The 17,610-nt window shown below is 41.2% G+C and overlaps 1 protein-coding gene across 1 annotated transcript in view; it reads right to left on the reverse strand.

The window, feature by feature from the left end:
- Positions 1 to 17,610, reverse strand: part of ank1b (ankyrin 1, erythrocytic b) — a 74,880-nt gene that overhangs the window by 245 nt on the left and 57,025 nt on the right. The window contains exons 30-42 of the mRNA XM_034123401.1: positions 15,867 to 16,071; positions 15,201 to 15,297; positions 14,869 to 15,097; positions 14,025 to 14,153; positions 12,515 to 12,634; positions 11,663 to 11,747; positions 10,477 to 10,551; positions 10,262 to 10,393; positions 8,962 to 9,120; positions 1,241 to 1,898; positions 1,044 to 1,161; positions 551 to 622; positions 110 to 204 (exon numbers count right to left, since the gene is read on the reverse strand). Of these exons, the coding sequence (XP_033979292.1) occupies positions 136 to 204; positions 551 to 622; positions 1,044 to 1,161; positions 1,241 to 1,898; positions 8,962 to 9,120; positions 10,262 to 10,393; positions 10,477 to 10,551; positions 11,663 to 11,747; positions 12,515 to 12,634; positions 14,025 to 14,153; positions 14,869 to 15,097; positions 15,201 to 15,297; positions 15,867 to 16,071 (2,148 nt within the window). The 3' untranslated portion in view covers positions 110 to 135. The remainder of the gene's footprint in view (positions 1 to 109; positions 205 to 550; positions 623 to 1,043; positions 1,162 to 1,240; positions 1,899 to 8,961; positions 9,121 to 10,261; positions 10,394 to 10,476; positions 10,552 to 11,662; positions 11,748 to 12,514; positions 12,635 to 14,024; positions 14,154 to 14,868; positions 15,098 to 15,200; positions 15,298 to 15,866; positions 16,072 to 17,610) is intronic.

Consider the following 17,610-nt stretch of genomic DNA (forward strand, 5'->3'; position numbering starts at 1 on the left):
TTTTGCACAGAAATGGAACAGCAAGTGAGAGACTTTTAAGTCTGATATGTTGCTGTATAGGCTCTGTCCAAGCACTGGGATGCACTCGTGCTTGTTGTGTGTCCCGTACCTGGAGGACCGGGCAGTATTTGTATTTCAGTGTTTAACTCTCCGCAGACTGGTGCGCTGCGCTGACTGAGCGCCCTTTCTCTCATCCACCCCCACCTGGAGCAAGGAGGCAGGGAGGAGGGAAGGAAACAAGACTCGGACCAGTTAACTGCTGAAGCCTCTACATGTAACCAAAAAACTTGTCTCTCCGTTAGCCGACCGATGTGGCTCTCTGCAGTCCCAAGATACAGACAACAATGACACGATGATGGTTATGTCTCACACTCACAACGATTAAATACATTTAATTCAATTATGACTTCCTTCTTTAGAGTTGAAATTACCCTTAACTCAGATTTGACAACAAATTATAGAGGCTTTGTTGTCAAATCTGCTTTCAACATTTGGCTTGGGGCTATGTGGTGGAATATGAGAGTATACAATGAAAAAAGGACTGACGCACCTTTCTGGCAAGCGTGCGTCCGTGTTCGTCTACAAACCGCACCTCGGCAGCATAGTCCTTTTTCTCTTCTCTCTGTACAAGAACAACACAATGTACATATAAGAAGCAATTCATAGTACCCACTTTTGCATGAGAACAAATAGTTTGCAGTCAGAAATTTAAAACAGAACCAAAAATAATTAATCATGGCCGATATTCCACATGTGTTGCAACACACAACACGTCATTGTTGTCGGGGTCTGGGAAAAATGCATTTTGATGTTGACTTCTTAAGTGAGACTACAATTTAAGATGGTTGTTTGCAAAACAAAATAATGACTGTCTTCAACGAGGTTCCCCCTCCAGGCGCAGGAAGCGACTGATGGTCGGCGACCTGACCTGGCCCCGCCTCTGCTCTCCAAGCACTTAGGCCCTCCTCCTGGTGAGAGAAGCCCCGCCCCCTGTCAAAGGGCTGCATGCCCTGCAGCACATTAGAGTAACTTGTGTCACACACCGGGGTCAGCAGAGTCTCCTGCACGCTGCCGTCCTGCCCCGACGACACCGAGCCCCCCCAGCCCTGCAGCGAGTCCTTGTCTGCCAGGTAAGGCTGAAACGCTCCGCCTCCCACCATCCTGGAGAGCAAATAATATCAAATTGATATATTCTTATTGTTTCTTGATTCATATGTAGATTTGCCAAGAGGTACCGTACCGGTTATCCCCGTTGTGGTCCGACCCTCGACTCAGTCCCGAGATCTCAGTCCGCTGGGCGTACACCTGCTGGCCTGCAACGACAGAAAGCCCTTCCACTGAACCCAGCTCTACACCTCCCTCTCCCCCTCCTCCTCCTGCTGCCAGGACCTCCCCTCTCCTCCCGTCCGACCTCTGACCTCCCAGCTGGCCGTTCAGGTTGACCTTGGGCACGGCGCCACTGGCCCTCACCCTGTCCCATTCTGCCAGAGCAGTTGCTGGCTCCTGTGGCGCCTCCTCCTCCTCAACCTCCCCTTCCTCCTCCTCCTCTTCCTCTTCCTCCTCCTCCTCCTCCTCCTCCAGCTCCATGATGGAGCCGCTGGCCCCGCTGCTTGGGCGCCCCAAGCTGTAGGGAAGGGAGAGTGTGGTGCCCTCCGAGTCGTCGGCACGACTGCTGCCGTCCAATGAGGAGTCCTCCACCGTGACTAATGAGGGGCTGACCCCCGCGGGCCACACCTGAACGTCGGACATCTCCATTAACGTGTCTTCTTCAGTGGTGGCGATGGGGGCGCACTCCAGGCTGGAGACTTCCTGCCAGTAGGGCTCTGCTCCCAGAGGGGAGGGCAGGCTGTACTGCATGGAGGCCGGGGACAGCATCTCATCCTGCACCAGCCCATAACCTGAGGGGAGACAGGGCGAGACAAGAGAGAGACTAACACCACGCAGGCACAGCCGGGGCAGGATGGGATGGGGGGGGGGTGACTGTTTCTCCAACCTGTGAGGAAACAGTGGGCTCAGCCCTGTCCCAATATACCAACTATGGACTAGAATCAAGATTTATAAAGCCAATAAGTTCATTACTTAACATGTGTTAAAAAAGGTTATGACAAGATAATCTTTAATAAAAATGTTTTGAAAATAAATGTTAAGCTAGAATCAATTTAGTTTATTTATTACAATTCAATTCATTTAAGTGACTTAAATCAGAGCATATGTATTGTTGTTGTAACACTCATTTCGACCACAAGAGGCCAAAGTATATCCACTATAAAGTGTTGAAAAAAAGGTTATGTAACATTGTGGTGAGTATTTTTTTTTTATCTACACTATCTTGCCGCTAAGGAAATCATAAATGCATCTACCTGCACTTTTCCACATTTAAACAAAAATAAAATAAAGATTTATCCTGCCAACATTTTTTTCACCTGTTATAGATATAGATAAACAATTCAGACCCTACATACAAAAAATGGACTGTTACTTTCTTTTTTACTTGCCTCTCAGGGCTTCCATATTTTTAAAGAATCTCGGCCAGGATGTTTTGGTTTGAAAGGTTAAGCAAAAGAAGAATACTTGTCTTTCACTCTAAAACAATCTTAATTTGTTTAATTTTGATTGGTCTAATTGATATTTGTGGGTTTGATTCAAGCACTTTAGGTCATTGGCATTGGGACAAAGCGATAAGAGTGAGGTGAGGGTCAGAGGGGTTTGCTGTATCACCCGTTGTCCGTGAGGTGACGGGTGCAGAGCTCTGGTTTGCCACCGTGAGAGAAAGTGAATCTGCAGAACATACACTTGTTTCTTTATAAGCAAAAAAGTCTAAAGTTATACAGCATATGAATCCTGGGGTTGGCACGATATAAATGTATCATAAGTAACATCTGAGGAAAAAGTGGCAATTGGATTTAAGTAGCCATGGTTAAAATAGGCTGATTATTTTAAATGTTCATATATAGTGGTTTAATACAACCTATATTAAAATAAAAGTAGTTAAAGTACGTACTTTACATTTGAAATATGTCCATCACAGATGTGTTGATTTAATTAAAAAAAGCATTTGAATTGTGTTCTTCTTTAGATAACTGTTGAGTGTTAACTAATAAAGGATTAGGCTGTGTGCTGTACATTACATTTGTAATAAGCTGTGATACAAGGATCAAAGCTTTATTCAATGTTTTTGACCATCTATTATCGTTCCAACCCATTTCACACGGTTCTGATTGGGAGTCAGTAGCATCTTGCAGATTCTGCTGAATGCAAGATACTGTGGCTCTTGCATCATAAGAGGCATGCGTTTGCTTGTGTCTGCATCCCAGGCATCCAAATAAAGGCCACACACACTAACACACACGTACACACACATTAGACAAAGAGATTTTTTAACTGATTATGCCAAATAATGAAGGCCGTTTTACAACTTGGTCTATATTTGATTCTTAAGGGTCATTTTTAATACTGAATTGATCACATTTTGCAATCTTCAGATTCAGGAAGATTACTTTTATGAACTAATAGTAAATGAATAATATATATTTTTGCGATAACAAAATATGTTTAACAACTTTCTTTATAGAACTATAATTAGCTACTTATAAAGAAAAAAAGAGCTTGATTAAACCAGTAAAATACACAAGGACAGACACACACACACACACACACACACACACATTATACTACACAAACACACATTATATTCAGTGATACTTTGTCAATTGTTCACTAAAATATACTTTTTGGCGCATATCAAAAGTTAGATAGTTTTGGTTAAAAGTAAATACAGTTAAATATGTTTGTGAATTTATTCTAAAAGGTATTTAATTGAAATATTTTAGTACATTATCTTATTAATTAATTTTTAAGATATGTAGGATTTGTTTCCACCGCTTGTGTTTTTTCTTTTGTTTCCTTTAATAATATGATTGAAGGCATTTTCATTCATTATCTATGATATGAGTTCTACATCAAGACGTGGTAAACGAAAAGTGAATGAACCTTATAATCTAACAATCTGTGTTTTTCATTGGTGATATTTGAAGACAGCAATACTTTGTCAGTTGTGTGTACATGTGACCTGTTTGGATCGGGGAAGCCTGATTACTCCGAGTAAAAATGTTTCATCAATGAGTTCAGATGAATGAAATAAGGCAAAACTGAACAGTAACGGAGTACTTCACCCAGAATGAATGTGAGGACGCGTTCACACTGCTGTGCTTCAATTAGATCAACTACAGTATAGTTATTTTGCAAAATCAAATACATTTAAAAAACAGATTTTGATCATGGTTGTACACATTTGTTATAATAATTTTGTACAGTATATTTTTTATATTTTCATGGTCTATTACATATATATTCATTTTGTTCTATGTTTTGTCCTCGACCTTGCACTTTCCTTGTAATTTAAGTTCCTGTGAATGTGTATTGTATGCACCAAACACCAATACATTTCCTAGTCAGTGAAAACGTACTAGGCAATAAGCCTTCATTTGAAGGAATATGAAAGAAAAGAATGCTTACTTGAGAAAATACATAACATTTATCTAATCAAACCTGCCGTAATGTAGCTGTGGAACACTACGAAAGAACGTAGCTAGCTGTATATGGTCCATAATTAACATTATCCTACGACAGGACTCATTTCAAACTCATATACATATATATCCGGTAATGTCCAGCTTTTGTAAGAAAATGATCGAGTGATACAAAATAGCAAAATCTACCTTACCTGACGTTTTCTAATTTCAGATTTAAATCATTTCTGGCCAAATTGTTGCAAATAGAACGCAAGCCATAAAATCTATGGTCAATACAAAATATGTATTAATGGGTGAAATACCTCTTTACTGAGTAGTTGTCTCTCAGAGTTTATGTGTGTATGGATTAAATGTGAGTAAGCATGTGTGTGTGTTTCTGGGATGGTAGAGGGTTAGGATGATGGGATGTGGCGTCAGAATGAGGGGAACAGGGAGGAATGAGTGAGCATTAGAATGAGAGTTAGAATGAGTTAGATGAATCTGGGTTAGCCTTTCCCTTCGCTCCTGCTATTTAGAACACACACATACACAGACACACACACACACAGGTGTCAAAGGCACAGGATGTGGTGAAGCACAAAGAAACTCCACAGAGATTGTCATAGCACAAGAAAACAAACACACTGCACAGCACACCACCACTTTACACACACACATTCACAAAACTGCACTTATATGTAGATGAGGACACACACTTCTAGCCCACAGGTGAGCCTCAAATGCACAAAAATCATCACACACACCCAAACCAACACACAAACACACCTCGCAGCAATATCCCTGCTGGCAGATAACGTTTAGACAATGTTAACGGGGAGTCCGTCATCACACATGGGCAAAACATCAATTATACAAATCTAATTAATAGCTCTGATTGTTTGAAGTGGGGTTGTATGAGGTACTTATACATAGTCAGTGTATTGCCTACAGCAGATGGCAGTTTAGAGAAACAGAGCAGGGAAATAAAGCACTGTTTTGCTATGGCAGAAAATATGTCTTGCCATGTAAAACAATATATCTTTATCAGTTTAGGTGTATGCTATATTTAGATTTGTCCTCTTTAATTTGCAGTCAGACAGCATCTTCTGAAGCCATTATACTATCCATCGATTCCATACTGCAAGCACTACTATTTAGACATACTTATGGCTATTTTACTAATATATATTTAGACTGTAAGTGTAAATATGCACATTGACACTGAATTTGATCTCGTTGCACTGTCATCGCTACTACCTCTGCTTTTACCACTCTTGTTTATTTATTGTGTCTATTTTTTACTACAGTGAGAGTTGCCAAGGAAATGTGTACTTTGTATGATGACAAATACAGATATAATCTTCTCTCTTTAAAGGCACCAGACTCCCTGCTGGTCTACAGCTGAGATTTCTGTGTTCTGCAAGTTCAAATGTCTGGCTGTTTTCTTTTGGTGGCTAAAATACATCGACCTGTGCAAAGCAGTACATCGCTTAGCTTCCATACCAGTATTTTTCTCTGCTTTACCAAACTTCCAGCTGCTGTAGGTAAAACACGGACTTTGCAAAGGTACCTACTACAAAACCCACACAAAAAAAGTAAACTGTCTCTTTTAATGTCGGGATGTACTGTAGACTGATTTTGATGAAGAAAAATTCAGATATTTATAATAAGAGAGAAAAAGTATAGTCCCATGGATCTAACACTGAGGAATGTGATTCACTTTGCCCATGGATGAAAGACATCGTGCCACAGCAACATTGTACATAGAACATTATGTACTATGCAGCTGACCATGTTACAGCGTAGCATTAAACACAACAACATTTATTTTACAGGTTAAGAATTACAAAAAAACACACATTTGTTTGTTAATAAAGCATTAAAAAACAAGACTGAAATACACCCATTGAACAGAGAAAACATTTTAGACTGTACATTGAAAGCATGCCATGCACATAAAGATGTCAGAATCAAAAGCAGTTCATTGTTTTCAGGAAACTCACTAGTCCCAGTCACTGTTCACACCAAACCATCTAAAGGAGACCTGGGTACAACTGTATTTTAAGACCTTTTTTACAAATACAAAAAAATATAATACTAAGAACACTTTGTCTTGCAAGGAAATTCAAAGACTTCCTGTTTGAAAACAATTATCATATACATGCAAATCAAATCTTTGCAAGCAGGAACAAATTAAAGTTATTTTCTTTGATAAATAACACATTTAGCTACTATTAACTAAACCCAGGTCTGAAACTGAAACACACACACACACACACACACACACACACACACACACACACACACACACACACACACACACACACACACACACACACACACACACACACACACACACACACACACACACACACACACACACACACACACACACACACACACACACACACACACACACACACACACACACACACACAGTAACAGCAAAGCATGCGGCATGCACATGCACACACTGTAGTACACAAACAGAGCTGATTGAGAGAGGAGGAGGAGGAGGAGGAGAGGGTCCCCACTCGACTGAACGAGGGAGGAGCGCAGGAGAATAAGATGGCAAGAGAAGGAGGAGGCCCAGAGGTCAACATGAGGTCATATGAGGTCAGAGGTCGGACAGGAAGAGCTGTGAGGAAGAAGAGCAGGAGAGGGGAGGAAGAGGAGGAGGAGGAGCAGGGCGGCTGGGCAGCGGATATGACATGTCACAGGTTCAGAGACAGACTGAAGGAAGGACGGAAAGAGAGAGAGAGAGAGAGACTGTCCTGAGCAAAGGAGACACTTTGAGACGGCCAGAGCATTGCAGTTGTGTTGCAATGTCAGCTGTCAATCAAACTAAATATGTCTGTCTCATTCCCAGTGAAAGAAAGAGAGAAAGAAAGAAAGAAGAGAGAAACAAGGTATGAAGGCCCAGAGCACACTATCATCTGTGAACCACTTTTGGGAGTCTGGGAGTAGTGCACCATCCCAGACACACATGTATGCACACACACATACACACACACACACAGGCATGTATGTGTGCACACACTCACAGAGACACACATGTAATCTAAACAATCTCAAACATACTAAATTGAAAATCAGAAATGACCCAAGTGTTGACTTGTTTATTACTTTTAAAATGATGTCAGTTATAGCAAATGTGAGTGTTTCTCATATGAGGTAAGAAGAATCAAAGCGTCATGTTTAGGGCTCCAGTATGAGGTGTAATAAATGGCAGTGGCCCAGTGAGGAGTGCACAGAGGCGGTGTTAGTGCATGCTGCAGAAGGCTGGGTTCATGGTGGGAGAATGACACCATTCCTCAGACCTCAGAAACATCATCTCAGCTTCATTACCAATCATCATCATCATCATCATCATCATGTCATGAGCAGCAAACCACCATGCAGCCCGACTCCCCTTCAACTTACCCCTTCTGAAAAACGGGGGTCTAATAACTCGGGGCTTGCGCACATGGCGCGTTGGCCTTTTGTCCGTGACCTCTTGTGGAGCAACAGAAACAAAGTAAAACGGCTGGTACCAAAACTCCTGTTTAAGAATTTTTTCTACGGTTTTAAGTAGAGCTGAATATACCAACTGTTGTGACCAATATATTTGTTTGAGTGAACACATTCTAGGGGCAATAATAATTGTGAAATAATGGTAGAATCACAAGCTTCTCAAGTGAAACATCTTGAATTAATAAGCATTTTTGAAATCATCTTTGATCAAAAACTACCAAGTACATCAAATAGCTTACTCAATTGAAGTAACCTAGCCTCCTATTAAGTTTGCATCCAAATTCTGTCTTAAGTTGAAATGTTCCTTTTTTTGATCACATCATTGAACAATCAGACATCAGTCCCACCACGAATATACTGAGTATTCATTCCATATATTAACCTCAACACTTTTAATGAATGACAATTAGGGCCGCATAATTAAACTGTTAAATAATATATTGAAAAAAGTAATTTAAAGCTGCAGAGGAATACTGCCCTGAAAATCGCATTCTACAGATCATCTTGAAGAATATAATTAAATTAATCATTTAATATATTTTTCAATGATAATAAAAAATTATCAAAATCCTAATGTCGGAAATCGTAATCAATTGTAATATCAGTTCAAATATAAAGTAATGGCAATTTGTTTTTCCTTCAAATTGTCCAGCCCTATTTACAATCACATTTTGGCATTATTCAAACATACCCTGAATGGGGAATTGTATTCTAGTCTCATAATAGAAATGGATTTATAACTTGCTATACAAGGCAAAGTCAAATGATCTAACCTTGGAGATGGACTGACTTTAGGGTAACAAGGCGCTAAGACTAAATAAAAGATGACATTATTTCTAAGTTGCTGTTTCAATATAGCGGGCTAATTCACTGTTCATTGATAAGGATATAAATAGTTGACGTCTTCTGTGATGTTTGACGTGTTTGTGTGTCTCACCATTGAGGACGCTGGGGGACAGCAGGGTGGAGTCGCGGTCGCTGAGTCGGCAGGCCCCCACCTCTAAAGACCCGGGCACCAGCTGTTGAGGCTGACCCTCCAGAGAGGTTATGATGTCGGCACGATCGATGGTCTTCAGAGCCGTGTAGAGGCTCTCCACTGAGAGGGAAACACAGTGAGTGGGGTGGGAGACAGGTAACAGAGACAGGGAGACAAACAGGGAGGTATGGGACGTGGACAGGGAAGTCAAACATATATTTTAGAGAGCATTATGTTTCGTCAAAAAGACAATCTGACAATTGAATAGACAAAAACAGACTCACGGAATGGGGATTTACTCATTTGTAACATGTCTAACTGTAGTGGATCACATCATATAGAATATGGAATTAATCCTTAGCTGCTCCAGCTTACATCTGTTCTATGGGTGGCAGTTTTTGAGCCGTAACAAAGGCCAAAAAAGTAGACATTCACTAAATAAAACAGGCATTAACTGACCGTCTCACAGGCCATAAAAAGCGTGACCACATCACCCCAATTCTGGCCTCACTACACTGGCTCCCAATTCGGTTCAGAATTGATTTTAAACTCCTTTTATTTGTTTTCAAAGCCCTAAATGGGCTGGCTCCGGCCTATATAGCTGAACTCCTCCATCGCTACACCCCAGCCAGAGCCTTAAGGTCGGCTGACCAGCTGCTGCTGGTAGTGCCCAAGACCAGGCTCAAAACCCGAGGTCACAGAGCCTTCGCAGCAGCTGGCCCCAGGCTCTGGAACACTCTGCCCCTCCATGTGAGGTCAGCCCAGATCTACACTAAAGACTCACTTCTTCTCCCTGGCCTTCTAGTCAGAGCGGAGCACGACTCCTGACATTTCCCTGTGTTTGATTTTTATATTTGCTGTTGTAATTTATTGTCTTCTGTTTTGCTATCGCAGTAAAGTGTTTTTATTGCATGTATAGCACTTTGGCTCGACCAAAGATCGTTTTTAAAATGTGCTATATAAATAAAACTTGATTTGATTTGATTAAAATAGGTTTTTAAAAAGTGTGAATCACTGCCACCCAAAGAGGCCCTTGATTGTAAAGTTATAAATGAGCACAACAATTATTAGGCTGATGGGTCCAGTAATAAGCAAGATTAGCTGTTGACAGATAGCCATACACAGAAACAAATGGTCTCCCCACCAGCTTACGCCTAACGGGGATAACAAACCAGTAGCAATCAACATCTGTGCCTTACAGCAGTTCATTTGTACTGATCATTTCTCATTTCCAAGAGATAAACAGTAGTATGGGACTTACTCTTGGCTCTTTTGCCTTCCCTGCCGGCCCACAGGTTAAGCAGGGCGGAGCTTTGGTCCAGCAGCGAGTTGGGATTCTCCACACGGATCCTGTTAATGTCGTCCACACCAAACTGAAGCTCACGTGCCAACTCTGACAAAAGGACAGGTAGGTAAATAAAAGAGAGCTACAAAGACAGAGAAATACAAAGCTTGTTTGATATTTAAAGAACTAACCTGCCCAGCTCAGACCCAGCTGTTCAGATATGAGGTTGATCTTGAGCTCAGTCCTCTCCATGGCATTCACTGTGGCTTAAATGAAAAATAAGGGGGAAAAACAGCATCCCAATTAGGAACTCGCTGCCGTGCCGGTGTTAAATATGTGAACACTTAACTGAGGAGATTATATCCCTAACTAAAATAAAATAAATAAATAAGAAGTCTTAGTTCCAGTATTTGGACAGACCAGCTGATATTCAAGTGACTACAATTTGGGGTTTAGTGGTCAGATAATATCAACTTTGGACCATCCAAATGTGTGTTATTGACGGCAGACAGGATTTTTAATAAGTCTTCTGTGTCCTCAATGACTTAAGTTTATATTAAAACTGTCAACAGCAGTACTTACCTTGGGAAAAGCATTGTTCTGTTGAAGGAAATCAGCAATAGCCACAACATTTGTTTTTTTGTCCAAATCATTTTCAGGGTTAAAACACCATATGGGCAGGGGGAGGTTAGAATTTGGGAGGGGAGGGGGGGGGTCATTCAGGTGCTAGTCCCACCAGTCAAAGTAGCATTCAGTAAACATTACAGAGGGACTGAGGTGCAATGTAGCAGCGCTGTGTGATAGACAGAAAAGGCCTTTTCTTCTTAACTCCGCCTTCAGCAACGTTTAAACCAACCAGAGCGGCCATCTTGACTTTGTTTAATTTACAACTGGCCAATCAGCATGAGGGCTCCTCTGTCTAGCTCCACTGCGAGGTCCTGCCCATTCCCGATGCTAAGCTAAGGTGCTAATGCTTACAGTATCTGCTGCCATGCGGTTGGAAATCGCAGTGGAGACACTAGCGCCATGCAAACTGTTCACATAAGTCATTCATCTGTTGTACCAGGACACTCGTTTCCAAGGAAAGGCTAACGTGTCATGGTGCGATTATGGGTCGTGTTCGGGCTCATCATTTTGATATTATTTCCTCTAACTGCACTGCAAAGGACTCTGGGGCATACTGTAGAACAGTGCATTGCATCCAAGGTTCGGTCTTTGTGCCATGCGTGCACGCGAGAGACAGATAGGGGGGAGAATAATGAGGGCAGAGTGGGAAGCACAGGGGTTGTGGGTAAAAGGGGCGGTGCAACATTCAGTGCCCGTCTCCACCGTGAGTAAATCAGGAGAGGGCTGGAGGTCGGGCAGAGAAGAACTCACCCACACCGGGCTCGTTCAGCGCGCTGTAGCGTTCCCTCAGGGCGAGGGGCGTCAGGGTCCGCCTGCGCTCCTCACTTCCAACAACCTAATAATTAAACCAAGAACAACATTCAATTATATTTAATGTCTAAGGCGTCAATAATGAATCACTTCTTAAACTTGTATTGCCAACTGTTAGATTCAGCGGACTGCTGATACAATAAAGATACATAAATATGAACGTGTATTAATATATAAAATATTTGTACTCTCTTATTTTTGGTCATTTCTAAAGGACTATCCTGTCTTAACAATATGTTGGCTTTAATGCAGAGCAGAGTATACAATAAACCTTAAAAATACAGGCAACTCCAGACCTTAAAAGCAGTCCGTCATTTCAACAAATTAATAATCCTTAAAACTATCGTATATTTTTAACAATCGAAATTGGTCCATCTGTTTTCATCTAGGGGAACCGCCACATTAAAGGGGAAGCGATAAATGGGTAAAGCAATTCAACAATGTCTGAAATTGATCAGCAATCAACAATTATCTAAATGAGTTTTACTCTTATGTTAAAGTTGAAATGTACTATGCAGTACGTTCATTCATCTTGCAAAAAAGCATTCAGCATTTCAAATTTTGGAAATGTTTCAAATACATTTCTTCTTACGTATAATATTCAGTATAGTCCAACTTTCATCTGGCCAATCATGTTTGGCAAATAATGGCTCACGAAATCCTGCCTCAGACACACAATTGGTAAGACTGGCACAATAGCAAATGTAAGTATTGTCTTAAACCTTTTAGATGAACTGAGAACTTATTTGGATGAAGAAACTAGGTAAACTGAAGAAATAAAAGAGTTCTTACCTTGACACAGGGTGGCATGGTTATGTTTAGGTTACACAGAACGTGCTGTGTGTCCTCATACTTGGTGCACTTCCGCAGAAAGGAGAGAAACCCGTTGGCTTCCTTGTTACTATCTCTGACCTAACAGAGAAAAAGAGAAATGGCCAACGAGAGAAGAGAGAAGAACAGAAAAATGGAGAAAAAAAAATACCAAGAGGAGTAATGGAAGAGAGAAGGGTGAACAGTAGAGTTAAAAAGAGATGGAGCAATGAAAGGGTAACGAGAGAAGAATAGAGTGAAACAGAGCAAGAGAGGAGGAGGAGGAGGAGGAGGAATAGAAAACAGATCAAAACGGGTATTAGAGTCGTCCGCTATGTCTGGAGCATGTGCCGCAGTAACATGGGACGAGAAGCAGGGGGAAACAGGGATGGAAGCAGTCCACAGGCAGGCGAGAGGGAGAGATTTACCTGCACAGTTTACCTGGACGTCTGTCAGACCAGACAGTGACAGAGTGACCGTGAGAGGGAGAAAGAGAGACAGTGAGACAGACACGTACACACAGGCAAGGCCGCAAGATAGGAAGGCAGGCAAAGAAAGTGAGGGAGTCACATGACATGCAAACGATTACCAAAGAGAGCTGACAGGAAGTAGGTTAGGTAAGTTGTTTGTTCCTTGGCTACACCATAATGAAACGGTTTTTATCATTTAGCTGAGGCTGAACAGCAGTGTGGTAAACTGACAGACACACAGAAACACTGATATACATATAGATGGATAATCAAATCAAATAAAGCAACACAATAAAAACTTACATCAATACGATAACAGATATGAAGAGACATGAAAAAGCAGACTATGACTCAATTATTATATACTAGGATATATTTGTAAGAATGGGTTTGAAATCATCATTAAAATACAGATTAGGTACATAAGAGGCAAAGCAATGACAACTATGATCTGAAAAGGTACTTATTTTACAGTAATGCAACCTCTACATTAGGGAGAAGGTTTATTATTACATATCCAGTTCAAATATATAATGACACATTTGCTTGATTTGTCATTTGTGGAGGAAGAATGATTTGACAAACACGAAGAAGAATGGACTGGTAGACAAGTAGTGTATCGATATGTTATAAATCATTAATAGAAATCATCTTTACTGAAATACGTTCAAACTGTATGAATATGTAGTAAGATAAGACTCAATGTTTAAGTAGAATGATTATGCGTCTATTCTATTTTCAGGTGTATTTCACTTCCTTGATGTGGTGTAGCTGATTGTATTTGGAGTAGAAAGAGCTGACTGTTATTTCAACCTTAACATGATAATGGTGAGAGACTGCCTGATAGGAATGACAGCGAGAAGCACACAGAGACCACCGTATGGACAGGCTGTGTGGGTGCTCAAGAGGACTAACTGCCGAGAGGATTCTTGAAAACACTGGTCACACAAAACCACAGTACTGTATGAATACGTAGCGAGTGAGAGAAAAGCAGGCGTGTGATTCGTCGGATAGAGACAGACCTTGACGGAGACGGGCAGCCGGTTGTCTCTGAAGGCCTGGAAGCTGAAGCTGCGAGGCTGCTGCGTGGCCTTCCTGATGGGCACCAGGTTTCCGGAACATTCTAGGTGCAGCGGCATGCCCTCCATCAGCTGGGGGAAGTTTTTAGTAGATGTTAACGGGTACAGGATTAAAGCTGAACCGTTAAGTTGATCAGTCGACATAATGGCAATACTATTTTGATTTATCGATTCATCCTTTCAGTCATTTTTCAAGCAGAAATTGATACAATTCATGGATTCAAGCCTCTTTTCTTTGTCATATAATATATTTGTTGGGTATTTGATCAAACAAGAAGGCCACTTCATAGACTTTGATTGTGTACTACTTGAAATAATGAATGGCGGATCAATCGATAAAGAACATAATCAGTAGTTGCAGCTCTAGACAAGATAAATCATATCAGCAATGGAGTCTAAACGTTCTTTTAAACAGCCAGTGTGGATCAATATCTTAAGACACAAACTCCTACTCCTCTGCATTGAGGAACACTCTCTAATTCCAGGATCATGTCTCCAAAGATGGAGACGTTTTGGAAGCAATGCCAGCAGTAGTGTTAGTGTCTTTTCTCTTTCGCATGCTTCTTGCATCATCTTATGCTATTGACTTTTTAGTAGCTACAATTCAACTTTATTTATGGAAATCATTCTTTCGAAACTATCAATTGCTCAAAAGTGGGCCGATACATATCTTTCCCATGTTAAGAGTTATGAAAATGCAATACATTTGATTAAGCCCTCCTTGCTTTCCTCAACACTTTTCCCTTTTTGTGACCTTGGCAACATCTTCTTTTGCCACTGTGCTGACCTCTATGTCTCGACTGCGGGCCACTTCGGTGAAGTTTTCATGCAGCTCCAGTGTTTTGTCCATCTTGTCATCTGTCATGCAGTAACAACGCAAGCGTCCCTCACGTGCTTCATTCATCTTAGCAAAAACAACAAACTTGGCCATATATGGAACAGCCATCAACTCGCGGTACAGCAAATTGGCAAAGGTCACTGCCTCTGCCGTGCGCGGACAGTCTGCCAGCCAGAATCTAGATAAGGTAGGAGAAGATAAATAAGAAGTGTGCATAGGGAGCAGGGAAAGGAAAAGCTGATTGGTAATGCGTTTGTCTTGAGTTCCGCTGAGGGGCTCACCTTGCAGAAACGTTGGTGGTGAAGTTGGCACAGCTGTGTGCGTACATTAGCTTCGTGGTTCCAGTGATGTCTTCCCACTGAGCTGGAGCTGTGCCACCTGAGAGATAATAGCTACATTGTGTCATTCATGTAAGGACAAAAGACAGCAAGACGGTCACCCCCCACAGGGTGAGCAGGACATATTAACCCGCCTATTACACGGCTACTTAGAAACAAAAAAACAGAATTTCGACATCAAATATTGATTACAACCTGATTTTATTGAATAATAATGATTGTATTGCTTCTGCTAAGAAAAAACGGTCCATTCTAGTACCAATGGCTGAACTGCACACACATTTAAAAAGGAATATTCAAAAAGTATGGTAAAGGAAAACTAATGTTTTTTTTTTTACCACAGGTTATCATACATTGACCGGACTTCTTTCCGCGGATTGATATGAATGCACACAGTCCCTCAATCACAGTAGCTATAGCAACAGTCTGTTATCGAAAAAGAGCAGACTGCTGAATATCTAAATTGACCAATCAGAATTAAGTATTCAACTAAGCTGTGTAAAAAGCAAGAAATAAAACATGTACAAATACACCCTTTTGCAGCACATTAGACCAATCCAATAAATACAACAAATTAAAAATAATGTTTGAAGGTCATGTGGCTCCTACCGATGACACTGCAGAGGAGGCGCAGGCTGGTGGTGTCGCCCTCCCCAGCATCTCGAGGACTCTCCCGCCAGGATGGTGGAAGAGGGATGCGCAACCCGATTGGACGGTGGAATTTGCGTCGCCGTGGTTCGATGGTGACAACTGGGCTGAAGGTCGCTTGGTTGCCAAGGTGCCGAGTCAGCAGTTCATCAGGGATTGGCTGCGCCTGAGAAGTAAGTGGTGGAGGAAAAGCTCGTTAAAAAGAAAGATGCACAAAAAAGGTAGTTTGAAGGAAATGGAGGTCAAGAAGGCTGGGGGGAAGAGAAGCACAAAACACAATATGAAACGGCAGGAAGTACAGGTAGGTGATTCTAAAGGAGTGTGCAAAGGCAGGGAATAGAAGTAAGGGGAGGATACAAAAAGAACATGTGCAATTGACTGAAACATGAAATCCACAGCCATACTCACACATGCAACCAACTCATATTTCACACCTGACCCAGCTCAGATCAGTGCATCAGCTCGGTCAGTGTGGCTCACAACTTAAATCAGGCAACTGAGGAGTGATGAATGGCTGGATCAAAAAGGAAAAACATAAACAGAGCAGCATAAGGCAAAGCAAAGACTCTGACCCATGCAGGTTCCTGAAATAACATCAGTGCTGTGACGAATCAGTGCTCTGACGGACAATGTGAAATGTAAACAATGTGAAGTGACCAAAAATAAAAAATGTGGAGAACCCATAATCCGTCATAATCTCCACAAAAACAAAAAAGGCAGTCAGCATGAGTTAAACCAAGTTCCCGTATGTGTGTCTGTGGACAGTCAAACACACATTTGCAGACAGACACCCTGTACGCATGCTAATTTAGAAATGGTGCAGTATGACATGACACAATGTGATATATCTCAGGTCTGGTTTTGGCAGCTTTTTATAGTCTTTAAAAAGACCCGTAATATGCATTTTCTCAGTCAGTGTAATTTAAAACAGTTTTGTTAATTTTACACGATGCATTGTTGGAACAAAAAGGTGATGCCACTTACTTTAAGGCAGCAATCAGAGTTTAGCGTTGTTTGAAATGAAACATGTTGAGTGGACGTTTGTTAATGTTGTCAGCACTGTCAGTAAAGTGAGTTTGTCAGCGTTAAACTCTGGTTTACCCTGATTTTCTTCCAACATGTAAACTTCGATTTTTGCTGATGTAGTCATGACTTTTTAATGTCACGAAGATATAAAAACAGGTGCTTCAAACCTATGACATAACACGAATCTAAGAGGAAGAGGTTAATGTTTAAAATAGTAAATAACCATACCACTGTTTTTGAATATTTTAGACATTTAGTACAAACATGTATATTTGACATTACTGCTGACCAGTTACTAAGGCATTTTATCATCCTTTAGATTTTTCATAATTTCCTTTTTTTGGAGTTGTTGGATTCAGCTAAAGATTTGTAGTAAATATCAAAACAACGCTGGATACACAAATACAGGGGCCGTTTCTCAATGTCGAGTATACCTGCTGCAGAGCCACTATTTCAAGTATACTACGTCATCGAGTGGCGCCGGATGCTGGGCATTTAACATGCATTTAAACAGTCCTTCGGCGCCACTCGATGACGTAGTATACTTGAAATAGTGGCTCTGCAGCAGGTTTACTCGACATTGAGAAACGGCCAAAGTCTAAAATGGATTGGCTGCGTGTCGTGTTCGCAACAACTGATAGAATAATTCATGAACTTTGTTCAAACAGCAAGATTGAAG

The sequence above is a fragment of the Trematomus bernacchii genome, unplaced genomic scaffold, assembly GCF_902827165.1.
Source record: "Trematomus bernacchii unplaced genomic scaffold, fTreBer1.1, whole genome shotgun sequence".
Classification (NCBI taxonomy): Eukaryota; Metazoa; Chordata; class Actinopteri; order Perciformes; family Nototheniidae; genus Trematomus; species Trematomus bernacchii.